Source organism: Anas acuta, chromosome 12 (genome assembly GCF_963932015.1).
Source record: "Anas acuta chromosome 12, bAnaAcu1.1, whole genome shotgun sequence".
Lineage (NCBI taxonomy): Eukaryota > Metazoa > Chordata > Aves > Anseriformes > Anatidae > Anas > Anas acuta.
The window spans coordinates 1,972,044-1,997,345 of NC_088990.1; the positions used below are offsets into that span (position 1 = coordinate 1,972,044).

The 25,302-nt window shown below is 44.6% G+C and overlaps 1 protein-coding gene across 3 annotated transcripts in view; it reads right to left on the minus strand.

Moving 5' to 3' along the window:
* Positions 1 to 468: 468 nt before the first annotated feature.
* SMAD3 (SMAD family member 3) overlaps positions 469 to 25,302 on the minus strand; it is a 73,645-nt gene continuing 48,811 nt past the window's right edge. For all 3 annotated transcript variants that reach the window (XM_068695821.1, XM_068695824.1, XM_068695823.1), the window contains exons 2-9: positions 21,646 to 21,839; positions 20,629 to 20,763; positions 19,842 to 19,916; positions 18,039 to 18,089; positions 12,180 to 12,392; positions 10,737 to 10,874; positions 8,239 to 8,383; positions 469 to 5,243 (exon numbers count right to left, since the gene is read on the minus strand). In XM_068695821.1, the coding sequence (XP_068551922.1) occupies positions 5,120 to 5,243; positions 8,239 to 8,383; positions 10,737 to 10,874; positions 12,180 to 12,392; positions 18,039 to 18,089; positions 19,842 to 19,916; positions 20,629 to 20,763; positions 21,646 to 21,839 (1,075 nt within the window). In that variant the 3' untranslated portion in view covers positions 469 to 5,119. The remainder of the gene's footprint in view (positions 5,244 to 8,238; positions 8,384 to 10,736; positions 10,875 to 12,179; positions 12,393 to 18,038; positions 18,090 to 19,841; positions 19,917 to 20,628; positions 20,764 to 21,645; positions 21,840 to 25,302) is intronic.

The window sequence follows — 25,302 nt, forward strand, 5'->3', positions numbered from 1 at the left end:
CAGCATTGCTGCAGAGACCATGGGCCTGAGAAACCTGTTATAGCTATGGGAAACAGCCAAAAATACACCTTAGGAGGTCAAAATCTAGGAACATAATGCAGCCATGCAGCAGCTTATATGGGATAGGTGGACCAGGTGTGATAGCTACCTCTGACTTCTCCAGCAATTCAACAATAAATCCTTTGAGCTGCAGTGCTCCACTTCTACTCACCTTTGAAACCCATTAGTTAAAAGAACTCGTTGCATTTTTTTAAGCAATGCTATTTCTGGCTTTAAATTCACGAACAAACTGCCCAAAGAAACACGACCTTACCTGTAACCGAGAGCCTGTGCACAGTGCTGGAAGCGTCCATTGTCACACCTAAGGACACTGCTGGCTCTGTATTCTGTGTGTGGTTTCAAAACTCCAAATGCTTTCAGTTTCTGTCCTTAGATATATGTTTACAGTATCCTTGTTTGCTCATGAGCCTCAGTTTTCAAATCAAAGTTTATTAAAATGTCAAAAATAGAACTTACAGTTTCACATATGAAATAAGAGGGCATACATAGTACAGGTCTTTAGTAACAAAATAGGTGAATAATGCTTAACAAGCTAAAGCATGTAGGTGACACCACCGGTCATTAACATACAATCTCAGGTTAAGAAGATCTAAACACTACTGCATACATGCTCATACATAGCTATCGAAGGGGGAATAGTTCCATCGAGAGTGAAGGAAGTAGGCTGCCTCCTTTGGGAGAGTGAACTGGATGCATCTCAGCAGCAGAGATCGGTGCAGATCCTCTAATATCCGCATACCGGAGGAAACGTAAGATGAACCGAAACGTTTATGGAATAGCGTGTTATTTTCTTTTTAAAGCCTCATTAATCTGAAAAGACCTGAAGACCACAATTCAAGGGCCCCTCCGGGAACCTGACTTATTGCTAAAAATACAACAGTGACTCGGGCAAAGACTCCTGCTGGAGGAGTCCTTGTTTTGCTTTGTGTGCCAGGGCTTGTTGCTCAGCTCTGAGATGAGTCTCTTGTGCTCGCGTCAGGAACTGCCTAATTTCTAGCAATCACCAGAAAGGGACATATGAAGGATTTAATATCTGAATCCTTTATCACCCTTTCTGTTAAATATTTGATTCATCTGAATATTCAAGAAAGACAACATAAATACAAGCATGTACATAATAAAAAAACATATACTGAATTTCTTAACCATACCGCTCAATCAGCTACTATATAGCGACTAATTATTTCTTGTTCTAGCTTACCAGCTTATTCGTGATATTCCATTCCTCCTACCTATCCAGTACCTTAGAGAACTAGGAAAGCTCACGGATGTTTTGCGATACAGCTGAAGTCCTTCACTGAGCTGGGTTCTTCTCGCTCCTCGTGCTTTTTCTAGTTAGGAGGTAGCACAAGGTGGGGATGCCAATACTTGCTGCTTGAGCTGGAGTCCTGAATATTCTTCAACCTGGAAGGGAGTCCTCTGCACGCTTCAAAGCATGTTGATCCTTTAGGGGAGGGGAAACTGATTTGCTTACTGCTTTCTCAAAGGTTACCCCCCAACCTGCTCATGGTAACCGTGGGTAACCAGAGCTTTGAGGAAATGTCACACCATCAGATTTCTCCATCTCTGTACAAACGCATGCTGATTCCTGACAATTAAATCAAATGGATAGCACTGGATTACTTCTAAGACAAGCTTAACACAAAATACACACTGCAATTCAGTTCAATACATTAATAATAATAAAAAAAAATCACCACAGTCATATAAAACCACAAGGCCATCAATATCATCTGCCAGCAGCCAGGCCCTTGTGTATGGCTACACCAATTAAAAAGAGTCAAAGTTCCTGCTAGTGACTCTCTACTAGTAACAAAAATGTATGAAATCCTGGTAAACTAGCCAAGACTACCACTAAATGAGAAGATATTCCAGTACAGTTGTGTAATCTAAGCTAGGGCATGGCTGATTGCATACATTTGTGCTACATATCAAAGCTACTTTAATAAAGTTTTAGAAAGAAAAGTAAAATCAAGAATTAGCCACGTGTACCTCTGGGGCACCGCTGCCTCCAACAAGCTGCAGCCGAGTGCTACCTCCTCCCTTCCTTAGTGTCCGCACGGATGGTGATTAAGCACACTTCAGACCTGGCAGGGGAATTAATTTGCTTTCTTCTGTACAATTCACCTCAACTGCGCAACTACAAGGAAACAACCAAAACGTCCCTTGGATCACACCCTCCCCAGCCTTTATCTTCTCATTGCGTGGGGCAGGACTTTCCATTTGCCTTTATAAGGTAACGCCAGAAAGCAGAAAGCTTTTATGAATTAGTGAGAAGGCAAAGGGGAGGAGAGGAAATTAATACTCGAGTGAAGATAACCTCCTCTCTGTTTTATCTAAAAGTACTGCTGGACTGCCTTGCATTTTTCATCTGAGGCCATTTTCCTTAAGGGATGATGAGGTGAGATTAACCAAAGGTTTTATCCATCATCTGAATCCTGTTTCAAAAGGCATCTATTGGCAGCGGGTGGTGATTCACTACCTGTTATCAAACAAAAGCTGCAAGTCTGGTCAGAGAGGAAACCCAGCTCCAGTCCTGATGGGCAGGCGGCAGTGATTCTGGGTGCTGACCTGGAGCCAAAGCCAGGTTACTGCAGCTTGCGGCCTCCAGGTCGGGCTGGGTTCCTGCACAGCCACCACCTGTAACGAGCTTTCTGAGCCTTGAATTTACGATGCCATTTTTGGTGCTAATGCACAAGACACCAGAGTCCAACCTCCTCTGTGATCATGGAGATAAAGAAAATTTCGGTAAAATAAAGCAGAAGTGACTTAACACCACTCGGGGAAGGAATCCTGGGGCCATTTTTAGAGCAGTTTTTTCTCCTCTCTCACTAGAACAGCAAGTCAAATATTTCCACAGCAGTTTGCATAAATTTGTTTGCAACTCTGTTAGAAAACTGCATCTGAGAGTACGTGCCTAACCAACCCACAAGGACGGACAGACCGACTTCAGTGGCTAGAGAACACTATTTTATACAATGCTCTTATTGCACAAGTCCATGCAATCAGAGATGGAACTAAAAAAATCAGACACATTGCAAAAACTAAAAAAAGGAAGAAAAAAATCCTAGAAAACCTCCAGCGCTATGCCACAAGCCACGCTGAGCACACAGTGAAAGCTCCAAAGTCCTGCAGGAGGCTGCTGAAATGTGCCTGTGTTGTCCCTGCATCATTCGGGAGCACACCCACCACTGAAAGGCTTCCCCAGATTTTACATTTCACATACAAATTGTTATTTCTCACTTCTGGAGGAAAATGCTCCTCTAAAGCCTCCCCCATGTGCCTGGTAAAGTGGCCTGGGTGCTCCTGGTGGTCTCTGTGCCCAGCGCTCCCGGGGCCAGAAGCGCCAGGTGTTGGAACCCGAGCAGTGGGGCTGATGCAGGGTGGTCTCAGAGGAACAGGCACATCCCAAAAGCCTCTCCCTACAGACATGGAAGCTGCTGGTGAGTGTCTGGGGTCACACAAGTCCCTTCCCCACCGGGGAGCAGGGCTCTGACACACAGAGAAACTTCCACTGAGCTCAATGGGGCCGCTTGTGGTCACATCTGGGAGCCTGAAACTGTGCAGGACAAAAGTTAACATAAACCACCGTAATGTCCCTCACAGCCTGGCCTGCCCAGAGCCAGATCTTGTGTCTCTGCCTTGTGGATATAGAAGGAACAAAAAAATAAAAAAGATTTCCATAGGAAACTGATTATCGCTTTCTCCCCTCCCCTTTCCATTTTGGCACAAAGGCGCACGATGTTCAACAGAGATAAAGGAACAGATCATAGGATAGCACTGACAAAGCTCTGACACTTACTTGGCAAATTTGAACTGTAAAAACAAGTGCTAAGGTTGTTTTTTTTTCCAGTTGTGGAAGTTGTTTGCCATGACAGTTGCTACAGGGAAAAAATATTGAACAGTCTGGAGCATGTATATTTAAAATGAACATTTTATAATACAGGTAAATACACTCTCCCAATTTCTCCAGGCAAAACCACATCTCAGAGCAATTTAACCAGGTGAAATACGTTTTTTAACTGAGTTTTGGTGTGTCTGAGATGCCCTGGTTTGTGCATGGTCATAGTGACAGCGTGGGATGACCTACTGAACTGTGTTTTCTGACAATGGCAGCAGGGGCCCGTTCACTCCCGTCTCTCGAGCAGACCTGGACACCGAATTCACTCCGCCCCTAAGACTTCAGAAGTGGCAGATACCATTCAACATACTGAGAAAATAGAATACAAACTTTCTGTAGTTAATGTAAATAGACTGCACAATAACAAAGGCTTAACTTATCCAGCAAGAGCTGCCCACATCACAAAAGTCTGTCTGTGAGCAGCTCTAGTCGAAAGTTGCTGCAGCAATACCAGAAGGAGCCTTAACTCAGGCCTTTTGCTTCATGTAAATCCAGTCTGAGGCACTCGGGGCATCAGCTGCATCTCTTGGGCACGAAGCAAGGCTCTGCCTCCTCGTTACTGGTCCAGCATAGGAAACTCTTTCCTTTAGGGAGCATCTCTGGGGGAAATTGCTCTTGCATGTGCTTTAAATGTTTTTTCCCCCCCTCCTGCTGCAATTGCAGGGAGAACAGGTGTCCTCGGATGGATGGAGAGTGTAACACATGAGCAAGAGTCACCCCAAAGTCCCGCCGTACCTGGCTTTTCCGAGATGCTGCAAGACCCGAGGCTGGAGGTGTGCGAGGCAAAGGGAAAGTTCCCTCCCGGCCGGCTGGTGCCAGCGGCATGGCACGGCTGGAGGCAGAGCACTGACTTCTCTCCGCTGAAACCAAGTCCATTTTTTCATCATGATAAGCTTCAGCTTCATGCTAACTGCAACGGCCCATAGCATTGTAACCAAAGTGCTAACAGGTTCAGTGGAAGTGGCTTAAATGGGTCTTTAAGTTTCATTAAAAAAAAAATAATAAAAGAAACAAAACAAAGACAACCCACTTTTTAGCAGATCCTTTTCCTTATCACTTCAGTAACTGGGAGTTTGGTTTCTATGCCTTTTGCTAAGGGTTAAGCCAATTCCATTTTCCAGTCCTTGCTCCCCCCGCCCGCCCCCAGGAGCTATTTCCTTAGGAGACGCTGGAGCAGCGGATGCTGGGGGAGCCCATCTGGGTGAGGACCTTGTCCAGCCACTGCAGGGGACCGTTGAGGTGCAGCTCGATCCAGCAGGGAGTGCTGGTCACAGTCTGCCGCCTACGAGAAAGAAGGGGTGGGAGAGAGAGAGGAAAAATGAACACAAATGTGACTTACAAAACTTCACGAATGTGAAAAGGTTTTACAGCTACCGAAGCATTCTTTCCTGCTTAGACAATAGTCTTGCATGCGGGGCCAAAGGAATGTCTCTCTCCTCTTTAACATGCTCCTGGCCTATGCTGCCGGCTTCTTCAACACCCGATCTTTTCTTTTTACATCTCTTATCTCAAAGGAAAAACTCCCTCTATGATCTGTTCACTCCCCAGATTTCTGCCAACAGGCAGCATCTGACTCCCTGAAGAGAAAGGAGGGCTTTTATCTGAGCAACGCTCGTTTTATTTTGCAGGCCTCGCGCCTCCTAGCTGGTTAGCAACTTCAGCTGCTTACCAAACACATTCAATTTCTCTGTCAATGTGACCAGGACAATTCTCTTTTCGCCAGATCTTTCAGTTTTGGCAGGACGTGGAAATGATGGGGCCACTGCACAGCCACCTGAATTCCCTTCCCCAGCCCTGCAGAGCCCCAGAGCCGCTGCTCAGCACCCTTTCAGCACGGAGAGCAGCGCCAGGCAGTGAGGCACAAATCTGGTGTTAATGTGTGAGGTTAAAAGCCCCTCAGGAGCTGGTGGTGGTGGCAAGAGAATAGAGGGGGGACACCCTGCTGGGGCCGAGGACTTTTCAGTGCCACAAAGCACCTTCCCCTCTCCCTTCTGCCTCTCTGTTGTTTGCCCTCAGGACCCCATGGAGCGTCTCCAGATGGCGAAGCAGGAAGAGATGGGGAGGAAGGGGAGGGAAGCGAGGCCGGGGCACGGGGTCCGGGGCTGTGCCGAGGGACGGCAGGACTGCTGGCCTAGGCTGAGAGGCAGGGACAGCTGCTGTGGAGGAGGAGGATTACGAAGAGAGAGAAACAGCCTGGAGACAGCCTTGTTTTACACCCGCGTTTCCCACAGAAGCTGTCCTTGGAATCTGCCCGTGGGAGGGAGAAGCCGAAGTCTGTGGGGCCCTGGGAGAAACGGCTGCTGAAAGAGGGACCCTTCCCTGGGGGACAGCCCCTCTGCTCCCAGCACCGTCCCTGCCCCTTTGCAGCAGGACAGAGGTGCAGGGCTCAGGGGCAGAGCTCTGCACAGCGTCGTGTGGATGGATCTGCCTCCCTTCTGCCTTGAACCGAAAACGGCAGTGGCTCCCTGAAGGCACCCCACCCATTCCCAGCTCAGGCGCGGCCGAGCAGAGCTGGCAGGCGACGATGCCCCAAGAGTGGGCGTAGGGGCAGGGCCCGCCCCATGCAGCCACCTAACGGAGCCTGGTTGGAGCCTGGTTGGCATTACGGGTACCCGTGAGCTGTCTGGGCAGGAGGGCTGCAGGGCAGGGAGCTCAGAGCACCCCTCTCGCTCCATCAGCCTCAGTGGAGCACACAAAGCTCCAGGGCTCTGCTGGGCTCTTGCTGGGCAGAGGAGAACCTCTGCATCACCGGCTGCTTATGCAATCGGCTTCGCCCCGCTTCCCTCCACCAAACCCCTGGCACACACGAGCACCAAACACCCCACCGGCCAGACCGCTCGCCCGGCCGAGCGGCTGAACCAGAAATCGCTGGCACAGTGCTCTGGATGCAGCTCCCGCAGAAACGTTTTCGTATATGAATCGGTTCAACAAATAAACGTGCTCTGACAAAGGCAATCAGATGGAGTATTTTGTGGCAAGGAAATGAAGGAGCAGGAGAGCGGCCTCGGCGCGGTCAGCGCGAGCGTAGGGTTTCACTGAGTGCAATGCTCTAATGAGATAGTAGACTTTCCGTAAGTCACGCTCATCTGGATTTCATTACGAGCCGTGGCTGCAAGCCAGGGCTGAAAGGCTCTGGCCCGGCTGCAGGACAATTTCAAAACAAAATGGACTCCAAACATCTGGAGAAATGAAGAAAGCGGGAGAGTAACGTGCGGGACCGGGGCTCCAGCTGATGCTGTGGCATCTCCCCCGTCTGCTGCAGGCAGCTGTGCGCGGGGCGCAGCGCAGACGGCCTCGCCGCGCCGCCAGGCAGGGGCTGCCCCCGGGTCTTAAAATAAGGCCACAGCTTTCAAGGGTACGCTGCAAGTAAGTATTTCAAAATCGCATTTGGCTGAAATCCTTGCCAGCTTTTTCTCTCATAAAACAGCGTTCATTTTCCGATGAATTTCGTCTCCCCTACTTGTACTACCAAGCACTCGTTTTACTCCCTTTGCTGCTGAGGGACGTTTGCTTCTTAACGCAGCAGCAGCACAAGCTAGACTGTGCTCTGCCCCTCACACTCTCCCTGTGTTGTCAGAAAAGCCACACCATCGATCCCAGACACCAGACCCCACCACATCTCCTTTTTTACCTTTACTATTCACTGGGAAAAATAGTGACCCTGCCTCTCCCACCGCCTCAAGTCACATTTAAGCAGCTGCCCTATGACAAGCACTAAGAAAAGGATGAGAGTTAACAGGAATTTTGTGGCAACTCTAACAGTTCTCCCACATGTAGATTTTCAAGCTGATCTGCTTTTATTTTAATCCCATTGGTCCCTGATAAAAGAAAAACCAACCAACATCAAACCCAACCCGTATCAACTAGGAAGCACTCACACTGATGGTGTCCTGATAACAATGTAGACACGAGACACTCAAACTATCAAATATCCATCTGATTTTTAAGAAAAAAAACAGTTCCCACACAGGCCATCAGGATTTATCTACTGTGCTTCAGGTGAAGCTCTTGGTCTGCAGAGCATTGTGACCAAATGCACGCGATTTTCCAAGCATATCTCGATGAGTGTTTTACACCAGTAGGATGGGAAAAAGAAGACAAGCTCAACACATTGGCAATAAATAAAAGCTATCTGCATTTCTAAGGAGACACTCTGGTAACTCCCCCTGCCTTACAAGCTGAGTAAAGAAGCTTTGCAGAACACTTCTCTAGGCTGTGAAATAGGTGAGAGGCAAAGGGAAGCACAAGCACGGCGCAAGCTTCCTTCAGAGGCTGACCTGTACTCTGCTCCCCAGCCCTTGACGAAGCTCATCCGAATCGTGCACATTCTGGTCAGCTGGTACACGGCCTCGAAGCCCTGGTTCACTGACTGAGCCAGGAGAGCTGCGAATTCCTGGTTGTTGAAAATCTTCAAGTTGCATCCTGTAAAAAAAAGAAAACAACAAAGATTGAGGCATGAGCTTAACCTGATTAAGGAATCTATTACTTGCTGAGAATGGAAGGAAACCTGGTGCTGCTCTCCCATGTCCCCAGAGCATGTGATAGCAGATACAGATTGATTTAACACAGGATTGCAGAAAAGGAATCAAGGTTACCACAAATCCACAGCTCATGGGCTGAGAAGGGAGAAAACCACGCTACGGACAGAGAACAACGAGTGCAAGTGCTCACAGCAGACTGCGATCTGCATGACCAGACTTGGGGTCCTCATGTGGAACCTCCTTCTACCTCCTGTACAACCATTTCCTTCATATTTTAATTTAAAAGCGTAACTATGACCATAACGCCAATTAACAGCAGTTGCTACAGGGCCTGAAACAAACGAATGCCCAGGCGAAAAAGAGGAACTCGTGGTGCTGGATTTATGTGGTGGCTGTCAGCAGAAGTAACAGAGAAGTTCTGAAGTGAAACCGTTCTGGCAAGCTAGAAAACGGTTATCAGGGTTAAAAAGGCTCATAGAAGAGCTCTTTCTTCTATAATCCTCTCTTAAATTCAAGTGTGATGTGCCAAAGAATTTTCCTTTAAAACTGAAGTTCTCCCTCCAGCGTTTACTCACAGCTGAAAGGGCTGAGAACAACCTATTCCATTGTTCTAGGTGATAAAGGTGAAATATAATCGCATTCATCACGGTTAAAATTAAATAAAAAACTACAAAACTCTAAAAAAGAAGTAACTAAAAAAAGCATCGCCATGCCTGCTTTCTCCCAGATAACCAGAAACAAGTTAAATGCTGAAACTTGGCGTGCAACTAGTGCTCATTTGGGATTACATATGGGCCAAGTCTGAAAAACAACCATTTGGACTATGATGAATTGTTTTTTTCTAAAATCACTTCTGAGCCTACTCTCTTGGGCTGGACTCATACTGTCATCTGTTTTGGGTCGAACCGCACAGAGCAAAGCGTAACCGCATTCAACGGCTCAGCAGCTGCAGAAAAAAACTACCATTTCTGTGACCATAAAAGAGCACAGCCCAAGAGCATCTTGCAGAGAGTTTGAAGGGAAGCTGTGTCAGGCATATTACAGTTTTCTAAGAGGAAAACAAGGGTGAGAGCATCAGGGCCAGGCTGAGCACAGAGAAAGAGCTGCGGCAAGGACAGCAAACGAGCTGCTCAGCCTGCCAAGCTGTTCAGACCGCAGGACGGGATGGGAACAGGTCTCTCTGTGACTGTGCTGGGTAGGAGGGGGCTACGATGTGGTCTGATCAACACGGGAATGAAGAAACTGCTTCGAAACCAACAAAGATTTGAAGATGGATCTGAGAAGGCAGCCAAAGACTGTGGCAGAAGTGCGGAGAGCTGGCGTTCAATAAATGTGCCTCAGATGAATCTACAGCGGAAATGTGGGTTGTTTATGCTTTCAGATGTTGACTCCAGCCCGGGTGGACTCCTGTGATGTGGCTGGAGAATTAAGTCATGTTTGTAGCGCTAGCAGCTGCTTCCTAAGCATCTGAGAAAGGAAACCCGTTAACATGGGCCAGGACTTGTAGTGCATAGATCTCTTCTCTAAAAAAAGAACAAGTATTTCTCAACAAAAAGTTATTTTTAAAAAGTATATACATACTTTTAACTTTAAAAAATAAGGATTTGTAATCCTAGCTAAATATCCTTTGGAAAAGCATCTTCCCATCTTATCTCTTTCATGTATTTAACAGAAAAGTATATTTTTCCTAGATAGCTGCAATCAATTCTTCTGCAACCTTTCAGCATATCTCAGAAGTGTTTGCTGTAACCAGAGCAACAAAGTACCTGTAAAGGGGATTTCCCTAGAACAAAACTCATTCACAAAAAATGGTAAAAATGTTTTTCCTACAGAATAGAAAATAATAGTAATTTAAATCATTATGAGTTAATTTTTTAAAAATCTTATATTCTTTTAAAGATATGAATCAAATTATAAGCATGACTATCAGATGATTACAATATCGACTGATAAAACACTGCACAGAGCACGTGGCAGATTCTGCTCCTAGTTCCGCACAGATCATGAAGTTCTGTTTCTTCCTGCTTGGATGACGGTAGTACAAATAATTGTTGGAGCATACATGGTAACTTCCCTTATTCGTACCTTCATCCTTTAAGCTAGTGACAATTCCCATGCTGAAGGTGTCAAGTTGCTTTATTTGCATGTAATAAAGTGGAAGTTTCTCTTTACTGTCACGAGCAGGGGTCAGCAAATCCATGCCTACCTTGACAAAGCGCTTGCTTTCCACAGCAAGCTGCTGCCTGCAGAAGGCGAAGCCTGCGCAGGATGACAGCCAGGGCACGTTTCCTTACCTGGGGGAATCTTGCAGACTGTTGCTGGGTGCCAGCCGTAGCGCTGGTTGCAGTTGGGAGACTGGACAAAAATGGCACTGTCACTAAGGCACTCGGCAAACACCTCGCCGCCAATGTAGTAGAGCCTTACTCCTCTTCCTAAGAAACACACAGCAGAGGTTTGGGTTAGTTTAGAACATTTATCTGCAAAACTGGAAGAAGGGTTAGCTGAGACAGACAATCTGCATCCAATAGATCTCAAAAAGCAGCTGAACTATTAATGAGGAAAATGAAACCCACCCCAGAACTGTGCTCTCCAGGACTGCTGTCAGTAGCAGCCTGGGGCTGCACGATCTTACCACCTCGCAGCCTGTTCATTCCAAACGTGCACAACTCTGCTATTTTCCATATGAAGGTACTATTGGCTAACATATGGTCTTCAACCTTATCCAAAAGGCATCGCAGCTGGATACAGCTGTTTGTTTATTACTTACTGATTTGGAATTAGATTATACAACGTTTTCAACAAGTTACATTTTCTTGAGATTACATTTGTAAACCAGGACAAATATCTACTTCCCATTTGAGTTTATACACATTACTAAATTCTCAGTTAATAAAGGGACAAATTTCAGGAATTCATCCTCATTACTCAAATAAATATTTGCTGTGGTCTTACACTGCTATTTGAAAATCCTGCTTTCATTTTTCCATGCTGCACAAGGAGCCTGCTGAATTTCAGGATTGATTTCTGAATCTTGGCTTGTTGCTTGTTTTGTGTTTGTTTGTTTTTAACCATTTGTTTATTTATTTACAGGTGCTACAAATCATTTCAAAAACAATTAAGGAAAAATTGTCCTGTAAAACTTTACTGCGCAGAAAAAGGAATAAAGGGGAACAAAGTCAGGACAAAGAACGTGTGCATTTCTGACAGAAAACAGCAGAAAACACAGCAAAGCTTAAACAATTTTGCCTTTTATTAAAATTGCATAGGTCTGGAATATTCTACTTAGCACCAGCTTAACTGAAAACAAAAATGAGTCTAACAGTATAAGCAAGGAAAGAGGAAATTGAGATGAAAATTAAGTTTCCATTTTTAAGAGAACAGTAAGTTCAAAAATAAAAGAGTGCAGGAGGGAAAAGGAAAACACAAGCTAACCACTAACATCCATTCAAAAAAGTTCTCAAGAATGTGTGTAGAAATTTAAATTCTGTCCATCGCTATTACGTTCAGTGGTTTTAGCATTCCCCAGTGCTTTTTTTTGTATTATACTTTTATGAAAGAATACAATTAGTGCTCCTTTATGGAAGATTAGCCTGCTAAATCACCGTAAATATTCAAGTACCACAGTGTTCTAAAACTGACCAAACTGCATGCCAGGTGGGTAACCAAAAAATCTCTGCACGCAGGTCTCCACCTTCCACCTTGAAAAGCACCAGCGAAAATACGGAAATAGAAATTACCAATGTGTCGTCTCGTGAGTTCCACTGCTGCATTTCTGTTCACGTTAGACAGCAAACCAAGGCAGAAGCGTTCAGAGTTGGATGGGTCGGTGAACCCATCCACGGTCATAGAGGGCTGGGAGGCGTGGAAAGTCTCCCCCACTCGCTGGTTGAGTTCATAGTAGGATATCGAGCACCAGAAAGCTGGCTCGCAGTAGGTAACAGGCTGCAGATCTGCACAAAAACAAAAAGCAAAGTGAGTCACAGGCCCTCAGGAGGGGAAGGGGGGAATGAAGAAAGCACTTGTTTTGAAATATTGTTCTGCTTCATTCCTTGGGCTCACTCTAACAATCAAACTTTAATTACTTGACAGATTTTAATGGAGCGCAGCTAGAAAGTTACATCATCCCTCAAGCTTCTGGCACATGGAACAATCACAAATACTCAGAGATATTAGTCACTTGGTAAGTGGGGTGTCACTAAGCTATCCTCATACTTGGAGAAAAATCTTAAATAGAAAACGAGCTTTTTGATGAAATGTAGGACCACTTTTGGGAGACCAGTACCCTAAAAAAAAAAAAAAAAAAAAAAAAGACAAGAAAAAAGAAAAAGAAAGAGAGAGAGAAACCCTAGAAAGAGCAGACCACAAATCTGCTTTCAATGACACAGATCCCCTAATCCCAATTCTGTGCACTTACACCAAAGTAACCAGCAAATAACACAGTCTCACTTTTGTTCTTACTGACTCTGTTACAATCTCTCTAGTGCTGCTGAAACCAACAGAGTTGTCTGCAATACAGACCAAACTGTCTATAATAATGCCATTGAAGTAATTTAAAAACTAGATCCTTTCTTCCAGTCTGCTTGATGTCAAGATTTCAAAAGAAAATCCATTTCCCCAGTAGATGACGACAAATGTCTTGTACTGGGGCTAGTTTGACTCCGCCTGTGGACCAAGTGAAATTAGTTCTGTGAACAGACCGAGGCAGTCTCAGGAAGACAATAAACGCGTGAAAGGTGGGGCATTCACATGGCTTTGGATGATTTGTTTAACTGCTCACTGAGAATTTTGCTAGTAACTTCAGCAGAGGAAGGCCCAAGCCAAATATTCTTGGAAATGCTGCACTCGATGGCGTCCAGTCGTACTGTAAGCCACGGATCTGCTGAGCAGAGAAAGTGGAAAGCAGACTAAGCTAATTGATAAGCGCTCTATTTCCCACATTCAATGCAAGAAATAAAAGCCAGAGAATTCCCTTCGTTCCCTCCTCCTCACCCCCGATTTATCACTTCATCCCCGTTCACCAGGTGCTTGACCGGAGAACAGAGCAGCTTCCCATCTGGCCAAGGGGCAGCACCACCAAGCAAAATGCAGCCTTTTCCCTAGGCTTCCCCATCTGTTGCTCTGGAAAGGCTTAGGTGAATCTGGGCTTAAGGGATCAGCTCCTTCCCAGCCTCCTCTCCCCCTGAGAGTGTCTCTGCAGAGGTCTCAGAGTCGTTTTTCATCCAGTACCTGCTTTGCTCTGTAACCCTCAGTAACAGGCTGCAGCAGCCTGGCTTCAGCCAGAAGGCACGATGGTTTCCTCTCCATTACTGCCACCTGAGTTCCCAAAGTAGCTAAAACCCAGAGAAACGCTTTCGTTTCTGTTTTGTTACAAGCTCTGCTGACAACAAATAAGGAATTGAACAGAAGTGTATCGGGGGAACTCCGTCAATCCTTCGCAGATCTGCAAATCTGTGAATCTTGGAGCCTTTACCCAGCCCCAGCTTCTTTTACAGTCTCTATCTTTCCTTAACTGTATCACCCGAAAGAAAAACGCTGTCAGAGCAAATCCCACTGTTTCTGTTCTCCTCCACACTTTACACCCACAAAAGAAAAAGCGTTTCTTCCCCTAATGGAAAAGGGCTTACTGCACTAGTCCCTCTCCTGACATGCACAGATGATGCCTTTTTCTCTTCTGTTACATCTTGGTTGTCCCAAGAACAACTGCCACACCAGGTCTATTTCTCCAGTCCCAGCCTCATTTAATCAGTCAGCAGTTATCTGTGGGCACCATAACTCCAAGTTATAAACACAACGAGGTCTGTACTGCTTTCTCTGTTTTGTGGTCCCTTTCATCAGCAAACACCTTTGCCTGCTTGGGACTGAAGGGAAGTGGGGATACCCCACTGAAGGATGTTGAGAAATTTTATTTCAAGCTTATTTGCAATTTGAGGACAGACACAAACCAAAGAAGTCCTATTTTAAAGAAAAACTCATCTCTCAAAAAATGTAACCGCGCTTTTAATGGTGCTGCATTCTCCTGTGATTTGTGGTCTTGGGCTTTAGCGTAAGCTGTCATTGAATGGGTGAGCTGCATTAAAATCACGTAAATCCTGCCTGAATCATCTCCAGACATTTTACATTTTGTCTTGCTACAGCTTTGCTTTCATGAATGTCCACTGCCTGTTGTCGTGTAACCCACACCGCATCTTCTCTACAAGGCCAAAGGACTGTTCAGATTCAGGGTTAAAAACTTACCGTGTGCTTTGCATACTCTACAAAGTGCTCTAAGGGTAGTTGTTCCCCCAGTTTCGGTTAACGTTTTTGATACATACATCAGAAATTACTGATTTACGTTATCCCAGTGCATTAGCTGCAGCCACATTAGCTCTGCCTCCCGCAGAGGTTAGGAGATAAATGTGTGTGCACACTTCCCCTCTGTGCTTTGAGGAGGGCTGTCTCTTCCCTGCTCTGGGACTTGGTGTTTCAACACAGAGAGTCACAGAGGCTTACGTTCCTGATGGATTTGTCCATAGGGTATGTGCTTGTTTCACTTACAGCTTTTGCGTCAAGTCTTTTGCGGAGCAAACCCTGACAATGGATTTCCTGTACACCAAGGGACTGCCTCACTCCAAAATAATACGCATGCAACCTCAGGCCTGGCCCTCGGCCAGCGTAAACTCCCTGACTTCATTCCCAATGTCCACATAATGCTGGCAGCTCTGCTTTCAGTTTGGTTTTCTGTATTTTTTCCAATTCAAATTTCAGTGATACAGAAGAGATCGCTGGATATCTACAAGTTCCATTTATATCTTTTGTTTGACTACTGAAAGTGTGGACCTAGTGCTTCCAGAGCAAATGCACAAGCTGAAAGGAGAAAAAAAAAATCCCCAAATGTTACTTGCAACACTTTCTGTGTCTGTGGATGAAAAGATGAACTGAAAGTCTCTAAGTTCCTTCAGTCCCATATTGCAGAGTTACAGCTTTATACTGAAATGCACTGCAGCTCAAACAAACCTCGCTTCTATTGTTCCAGTCGGTTTGCCTCATGCTAGTTTATTGTCTTCGTAATTCTCTGGAACACGGCCATGGGATGGAAGTCCAAAGTTCAGCTTAGGCAAAGTAAACTGCCTTAAAAGCTTCAGGCAGTTCTGTTCAAATAAGCGGCCAGTTGCAGTACCGTGACATTATTTTCTTAATGGTGAAACTGCAAAAATACCTCACATTCTGCTGCTGGGAGCTTGCTGAGTTTCCCTCGCTGCACACCGCTGTGTTTTTTAAGTTCCTATTTAAATTTCTTAACAAACAGACAGAGGAATCCTGGTTCAACGTCTGCAGATTAAAGTAACGCCCTAGGCTCTGCTCATCCGAAGAACTGTGTGGCACAGCAAAAGCAGCAGCACTGCAGGCCACGAGCCACCAGCTAACTTCTGTCTGACTGGAGAGAGACTCAGCAAGGCTGAGAAAAAGTTCTGCTCTTACAGAGTATGCTTTGTGGCCTGCAAAGACTGGCAGGCTGACGGACCATGGGCTGCTCGTGCTTTCACCTGCAGCACTACAAGCAGCTCCTTCCTTCGGATATGCCATCTACAAGGCACAGATGATGAAAAATTTTCACTGACAGTTGTTAAGAGTTGCTCAGAAATGTGCATTTCTATTTATTATTTTGTAGCTTCCTCGCATGCAAAAAATTTACAATATGAGTTGAAAAAAAGAGACAAGAGGTTCTTAATTTGTAGGAGACCTTGCCTAAGAGCAATAAGTATTTGGTTTGCAAAATTTAAAGATATCCTTTAATGTCAATAAGTTGAAATGTTTTTTCTGATGTCTGCTCCCTAGACTACAAAGAGATTCCTTGTGGTTAACCAGCTTCACCTCCTCCTATTTAGTTTTTTGTCACCAGACTGCACATTAGACCTCCTCCAGGCCCATCAGCTGAGCAGCATGTGTTAATAAGCAGTGTCCTGGTTAGAAAGGATATGCGCTGGGGCCTCTTTCCTAGAAACTCCTTTTTTTCCTTATGTAAGGCAGATGCCACAGTCAGCTTGCCAGGTTGGTTTTGTTACACATAATTGGCTTTTTATTTTTAGGTTGACAAAAAAATGCTAGAAATTCTCATCAACTCCTAGGCAGCATTCTTGAGCATAATGGATTCAGACAGGAGAAAAAAAAAAAGAAAGGAACAGAGTCAGCCACATATTCTTCTCTGAGCCTTTAACAGTTAAAACGAGTAACAAATTTAGTGGCACTGTGGCAACATATTCCATGCTTAAAAAAAAAAAAAAAGAATTTGAAAAAAAAAAGAAAAAAAGAAGAAAGAGAGAAAAGAAATCCCCTTCAACAGCCCCAAGATATCCACAAGTCAGCCAATGACTGACAAATTTTGGAGCAGTGTCAAAGTACCCTCTGCCAGGATTAAAAGCATATGTAAACTTTATGGCTATGGTTATTCAAGAGTAATCTCAAGTGGCCTGTGTCTGCTGGCTTAATGAACATGTAGAGAACTGATCCTGCAGCTAGCCTGAGCTGTGAGTATTTTTAGGAGAGACTGTTGAGAGCAATTTTAAATAAGGTGAGAGCTCAAACTAATGAAGATCAGACCTTCCATGCCTGTAGGTATGAAAATGAGGAGCAAAACCATTTGGGAAGATAAAGAGAGGTTCAGGGAGAGCCACAACACCTCTAGCAGTGTCTCAAAGGCAAAGGCCCTGTTCAACAGCTATTTCTACTTCTCAAGAGAACTCAAGATTGTGGCATAGCTTCAGCTCTCCTGAAGAAAACCAACGGTCCAGTCAATCACAAAAATCCCACAGGGCATCCAAGGTCTGCATGTCTCACCTCCAGCACTGCTCCAGGCTCTTGCAAGTTTAAGACCCCGCTAACACCTCAGATGCTCAAGCAAGGATGTCTGTGACTTCTGTCTCTCTCCATATGCTAGCATTCTTGATCTCTTGCTGGTTATTTGGGCTCTCCAAAAATGCACCAACCAACCAGCCTCCTCCACTTTGCTCTGCTCTGTCCATGCCCAATTCCACGCTACAGTAACTACAGTGACAATTGCCTGAGCTGACAAAGCAGTGCAGGCAAATCTGGTGCTCTGAACTTCACCCCCCTGTCCACAGTACAGTCCCCTGTACATGGACAGCAGCATTTGCCCTGTAATGGATGTAACACCAGGTTATAAACACAAAAAGTTGTAAGGCACACTGGTACACGATAAAAGAGACCAGTAAGCACCAAAAATTTATAAAGTAACTTTCCAAGAGACAGAATTTAACTACAAACTGTCCCCTTTAAAAACAAAAAAAGGCAAGAACTCAAAACCACCAGCAAAACAGTCAGATAACATTCCTTGCAAACTCATATAATCTAACAAGTGTATTTTTCCTGCAGTCCTTCACTCATTCTTTCTGGTATTCATCTGACAACATTTCTTTTTTTCTTATTTCACACAGAGTTACTATGAACCACAGTTACAACAGTGAACAGGATTAGCAGAAAGGACTATCAACAGTGCTCACAACCTCATCAAACATGCACAACATCAAGAAATAACGTCGTTATTAAAATGTCACTATCTTGACTGTAATTACACACAGTGCTCAAGATCACATGCTTACCCAGATTATTGTGTGCAGGAGACATAGGATTTGGTGATAAGTTTGGAGAACCTGAAAATCAAGACATTATAATTATTACTATGGCATCTGCACACGGAAAAAACACTTGCATGAAATCTGTGCTGCCCAGGCTTGTTGAGAGGGAAATCCCACTTCTTAGCTACGTCTTGTTTTGTGACACTAGCAACTTCGCTGATGCTGATTGCTATTTACACGAGCTTCTGAATGCTCTTACTTACAATATCAACTTGCGACATCTGCAGTACTACTAAACACCCTCAGAGAGTTTAATTCACTTTAACTCTACCCATTAATTTTCAAAAAGGCACATGCAGTTGTCTCTTTTATTTTCACATGCAGTAATCAAAACTCTGAGCACCATCATCACAGCTACACTCAAGCCCAGTTAGCTGGGCATTAAAGAACTTTACTGTACATTATTACATATCATATATCACTCGATATATGAAGGAATCTTAACTGGTGTTGGGACAACGGAGTATTGGATCAAGCTATACAGATCTGACCAAACAATTGTCTGAATTTTATCCCCAGTCATTACAGTTTTGCCCACAAATTTTGTGTCTGTACTTTGATATCTGTACTTTGATGTCTAGAGCCAGTTTCACAGCCTCTGGATGCCACATGAATGCAGGCAGGTGGTACAGCCCATCCTTTCTTTCCTCTCACACTGACTTCAGCTGGTTTCTTTAACATTTGTTTTTCTATAAAGAGGGAAATCCCTGACATCTGAAGGAAGGGATATCGCATTTGAACACAAACTAGGTATTTATAGCATTTTCCAAGCCAATCCTCTTTCAGTCCACTTCCCAAAAAGCCATACATACATTCCAAATGTCAACCACATTACCAGTAATTGTATGTGCTGAAATGTATTGTGTCAATAGGCTTATGTTTGATGTAGACAAACAAACCCACACTCCCTTCCGCCATCTGTATAACTGGTGAGAGACTGCAAGTCATCCCTCTTTTAGAATCCCACGTATGCTCTACGGCTGAAAACATACAGAGAAACCAGGATATTTGCATGCAGTATTTGCATTAATTAGGTTCTGCATGTCTATCTTTATGCAAGTGCCACATATTTGCATATCCCTCTTGTAAAGCACCAGCCCCTCTAACCAAAGACATGTTTTTGTTTTTCAAGCAAAAGTTTTAGGAATTAAGCGTCTAATTCAGTAGTTCTTACTCACAAGCACTGGCACAACTCAGATCAACAGGATGCCTTAAACAGTTACCCACAGAAAGACAAGACCCACATATTTAATTTTAATGTGCTGATATAGGTTATCATGAAGTCTACGGCTGCTCAGTCTAAATCTTGTTTAATGCCTCTTGTTTTCTTGGCAATATGAGAGAACCCAGACTTTCAACATTCTTTGGGATATACTCACTAAATGATAAGCCCATTTAAAAACAAATCTGCTAGTGGTCATTTCACATATACTTAACCAGACATTTCAGCATGTAGAGTGAACAGCCAAGTAATCAGAAAAATGCCTCTTCAGAAGGTGCCAGCTACTTGCCTAATTTTCATGTGCATAAAGATGCATGAATACAGTACAATGCAAAATATCATTATTAGGTGTGTCTCCACCGTTTCAGACTCACCAGCAGCTCTAAAACATACTGTCCTGTGCTTTACATGAGATGGCAGACTACATTTCCACTCCTACAGTGATAAAAATAAGTTACTACCATCTGATTTTCAGTGCTTCAGAGAAAAGCTTTATAAGTCTCTGGTATGACCTAGAAAGGTACAAATGGCAAAAGATGACTTACCTGCATCCATGCTGGGGTTCATCTGGTGGTCACTAGTTTCTCCATCCTCACTCAAATAGCCTGGAGGGGGTGTCTCTAGAATCATAAAATGATCATACTGTCATTACAACTGGATGAAAAGTCTGGATTTTAGACGCCAAATATGTTTACTTTGTCATTCACAACAAAGTAAGTTGTTTTCTTTTTTTTTTTTTTTTAATTAATTTTCTTCCTCGAGCTTCTGAGAGTAGGAGCTGCCACAATCAGGGTAATAGGCATAGTACGCTTGTGAATAACAAAGAAGGGAAAAAACAAAATCAGGATTTTCAGTCCCATAAAACTTTAAGCCGTGTCGACAGTTTTCTGTCCAGATATTTTTCCTTTCCTGGTGTGCAGCTGCATAGTTTGCCCATGCAAATAAGGTGTAAATTGCTTGTAAAAAAAAGATGCATAAATAGAAGAGCTCAATTCCATCAGAAATTTACTGAGTTTTACTCAAATTAGAATGGCTGAATTTCATTCAAATCTGAACTTGTTAAGGGAACATTCAGCTTTAGATTCCACAATAAACTGACTGCATACTACCAAAGGGAAGAGGTGAGTTTAAAGAAAACAGAACTATAAACAGCACTCCCGTGCGTCTACATTTACAGCTTTCATCTGCTTTCATATAGGTTCCCACTTCTTAGCTTCATAGCAATGATAGAAACAAAGACTTTCTACTCATCCAGCTTAGCGTACACAGACACAATTCACTGTGCAACATGACCCTTTTCCCTCCGCTCCCTAGATGGAAGATATACGGTACCTGGAATGTAGTTGCTCTGTGGCTCGATACCTGCTGGGAAGTTAGTGTTCTCTGGAATAGAGTGACTGTAATCGTCTAACGGCGGGAACTCAGCTGGGATCTCCGTGTGCCGAGGCACCAGCACTGGAGGTAACACTGCACAAATGGAAAGGAAAAAAATAGAGAGAACATTAGCAGCTTTAAAATAAAATGACTGAAACCCTAGAAAATGAAGAGAAACCAGTTTGGAGTAACACCCTTAAACACATGCAACACTGAAGTCGCTAATTAAGGGACACAATTTGATACTTGCTTCTGACATAACAGCAGCAGTTAAAGATGCTATTCTTAACGTATCTCAGCTGGGGATGGGATACGTGCTTAGCTGAACACACCTACTCTATCTGCCCCTTGCAAGGCAAAGAAACAGATCTTCTTGAAAAACCATTTGAAGGAAGTTATATCACCTGATTCAAAATGAAGAAATTTCATGTAAAATGAAAACAGCGAGGTAGGATTAGCATAAACATCCAGACTGGTTCTGCAGATTTGTACTGACATGCAGCAAAACTATCTGCAGTTCCAGATGAAAGTCTCTTTCAGAGGCAGGAGGAGAGTTCAGAACAGGAAGTTCAGATGTGTTGGGAGCTATTCTTAGATCTACTTCAACTTAACAGTAAGGTTTTATCCTTAATTTAAAGCCAACAATACCAACGGTTAGGGATGCACAACACTGCCGTAGTGTGTACCTGTACCTCCTATGTGTGAGCTGGTTTTGGGCACACAATGACACATTAGGAAGCTGGCAGCTACACAACCTGCTCGACTTGGCTTTTATCGATTTTAAATGATATTTTCCCCCCGAGTGCAGATTCATAAATTATTCTGCTGCATACAGTAAGAGATTATCATCAATAATAGATACACTTAGGTTTTAAAAACCTACGCCTGCTGCTTTATTCAATTTAGAAATGCACTTATAAATCCCTTATGCTGCTACCGAGAAGCTGAGGTTTCCACAGGCAGGGGCAGCAGTACCTGGGGTTTCCACTCTTTGGTAATGGTAAGGATTCACGCAGACTTCATCCTTCTTCATGTTAAAGGCGTACTCGCACATCTCCATGGCCCGCAGCTCATGGTGGCTATGAAGGTCTGGCCACCGCCACAGCCGGCAGTAGATCACATGCGGAAGGCCTTTCCGGTGAGATACTTGCAGCCGGCCATCTAACGACCTGCAGGCAGAACAAAAATTTGATTACAATGTAGGCTGGCATTAATACACCTCACAGTGACCACAGATAGCCCAGAAAAAGCCAAATGTGAAGGCTGCCCAGCCAACTCCGTGCCCTGACACCGTCCCCACAGGCGCTAGGCCTCAAAACCGGCCGAGGCTGCAAGGAGGCCGTCTGCTCCCGGCCTTCACGCCAGGGAGCGTGTCTCTGAAAATGGCAAAACCATCTATTTTGTGTAACAGCCTCGCTCCAGATTTATTAACTTTCTGAAAAAAGCTACACCCAGTCAGAACACACGACTTCAGTGGTACTCCTGAAGCCTTTGTGCGTGTCCTAGCAAAGCGGCCGTTTGCACGGCTCTCCACATTTTAGTCTTAAAATAGGCGCTCATGAAACCGGACTTCTAGAACACAGAGACAGGAATTTCAATTGCGACACAATTATCCACAAATCACATAAGTACCTTTTATTTAAATGGTGTTCACAAACATTACAAACAAATGAGGTTTCCACTTTCATTTTCCAAAGTGCAGCTTGAAAGCAAAATAAAGTTTTTTTTTCAGCATTGCTTGCTTTTGTTTTTACATTTAGCCCGTGTCTCCTCCAACTCATTTTTCACCTAATCCTGTCCTCATCCCAGAATAGCCTGTTCCTAACAGGCCTTCCTGGGAAGCAAGACAAGTGGCTTCAAATCCTCCCCAGGAGAGGCAGGAGCTGGAGCAGGGTCTCCTCCATCCTCAATGAGGGCTCCACTCCCTAAGCCACTGAATTGCCCCCAGGAAGTTTCTTTGAAGTCTAACCCTTCACTTCCCTTGCTTTCCTTAATGATTGAAACGAAACACTTTGGGGTTTTGGTGAATTGTTTTTTTTTTTTTTTTTTTTTTTTGGTCAAGGAAAGAAAAAAAAGAAAATTTTAATTTTTCTCGGAATTATTTCCCTTGGTTCTTTGTGTTGGCTGCCAATCTAGAAAAGCAAAACAAACGCAAACCAAAACACACAAACAATTATTCAAACAGTGGTTGTGCTAGTCTTGGCTGCCCTAGGAGATGTTTCCCAAAAGCTTCTCTGGCAGAGCCTGGCGACACGCACACCTCATGTACACACTGCTACAGCAACAGGGAAGGCAAAGCACACCCGAGTCAAGCTCCACCTGGTGTAGGGGAGCAGGGAAGCACATCACACAGATGGACACGTATAGGATACAAGGGGTCTACACCATCACCAAGGGACCTGGGCGTACAGGTTTCAAAACATCTAAGACCTCCAAGTCTTAGAAACATGCGCAACATCCACAGCTACTATTTATAACACGTCAATTTATTAACGCATTGATCTGGTGTATTTTCCAAGCTCCTTCTGAGAACTACAAAGCAGAAAACAAGCTTTCCACCTGAGACTCAAAAGGACGGCAGCAATGTCTAGAACTGATCTTGAGTGGAAGTGAGGATCCTGGTACTGATTTCAGGGAGGGCAACACTTGACCTACGCAACCCCTATATCTGTTAGAGTGAAAAAAAATCGACATATATGTTATAAAATATACACACACACATTGAAAGAGTGAAAATCTCTAAAGAAAAAGAGATTAGGCCAGAAAGCTGAAGCAAGGAACACACCAAGACTTTTTTTCTGCTCCTCCCTCAACCATCTCTGCCCACTTGGAAGGACGTCTTACCTTCTAGTGAGGGTAAAAGAGAAAAGAGAAGACTTGATTATTCGAAGTGTTCCACAGGAGGCAGGACCGTGGCAAGGTTTCTTACTGTTGCCAGTCACTATCAGCAGCACGTTACAGATGGACGTCCCAGAAGCACAGGGAGGGCCTAACAGAGAGTGTGTGACTTACTGAGATTACTGGCAAGGCCAGCCCTCTGCCTGCATTTCCCAGGAGAGAAGAATCTCCTTCCACCTACAGCAAACTTCCCAGCCAGCTGGGAGGCAAAGCGCACTTCTTCCCATTGCTCCAGGGTTCTCAGCAAAAGCTATCAGGTCTTACAGGAGACGAGCCAGTACATCTACATGCCTGACTCACTCTCTGGAAGCCATGCAAGAACACACGGACATCTCCACGCACTTTCCAAGCAGTTACCAAAACCCCATGAAGATGGCATCATGCCTTGATGCTTCCTCACGGGTCCTATGAACTCCTGCACTCACTGCGCTGCTGGGATGCAGGTTGCACCTAAACCAACCATGCCAGGAAGGAGACATGCAGTAATATGGCAAACCTGGACATCGTGGCTGCTACAGGGACTGAATTTGTGGCATTTTGCCCCAGGAGGCAGTGGCTCTTGCTGCCCAGCCAGGTTAACAGAGCAGTTCTGATAACAAAGATCTCGCAGGAGACAGCAGCTAGAGACATCAGGCCACTGTTGTCTGTGCAGCCCCCAAATGCTGAATAGCTCCACGGTGGCTATCTAACCAAAACCAGCCTAAAATAGCCCTCAATTGTTGGTATCACAGCTACTCGCTGCCGTCAGCAGACTGCAGGCTGCAGAGAACATGTTGGGCTTGCTATCTGCCACCGCTCACAGCAGAAGATAAGGACTTCTTCATGATCTTATCTAAAAGGACTTTTAAAATGACAGAGCCATATGTTTTATTTTCCAACACAACAACCTCCCCCTTCTCCCCTCTCCCCCCAATAGGAAGATAAGGTAAAAGAAATGACATTCCCCCAAAGCCCTGGAGGCTAATTACATTCTTAGGATTGTGAAACCTCTCCTCAGCCTCTCTGTTAAGAGACTCGGGACAAAACAACATCTTCTTGGGAAGGACGTGGCTGAGCGACAGGGCAGCTTTATCTCCTGTTGTCCTGCCTCAGCCCTCGAGGAGTATTTTTTCCAAATGATTTTGTGGCTGAGATGGGACACAAGATTAGATAGGCAAACACTGCTCTACTCCAGGCAGCTTTGTGCCTGAGGTAATTAGACAGCACTCTAATTACCACAATCAATTGCCACGTCTGTATTAGCTGGATGAATGTTCATTCCTGCGTGCAAACACTTGATGGGAGCACAAGAACTGGCTCAAGCACCCAAGTCATCGCACTTAGAAATGATTTAAGCTGCAGTCTCAGGGATGGCAGAGCTAGGAATGGGCCTGGCACTGCTGAGAGGCCTTCCTCCTGCCCCAGGCCTTCCCTGGCTGCAGCAGTTCCTGGAGGAACTTGATGAATGCCCAAAACCCGTGTCAGATGAGCTCATGTATGCTGTTGTTAACGTGTACCAAAGCTCAGGATGTATCTGACTGCTTCTCAAGCCTGCAACCCTCAGGGACGACCCACACACGTGTCTGTCTCTCACATCCATGTGCAGAACAATCAGATAATAAAAAACTCCTTACAAAACAGCCTTGAGCCTGTCGCAGTCATGTTCTGAAGCACAGTCTGATCCTGAATCAGAGTATTCCCCAAACCAGCTGACAGCTCAGCACATCCAGGCTTCATTAACATTTACCGAATCTA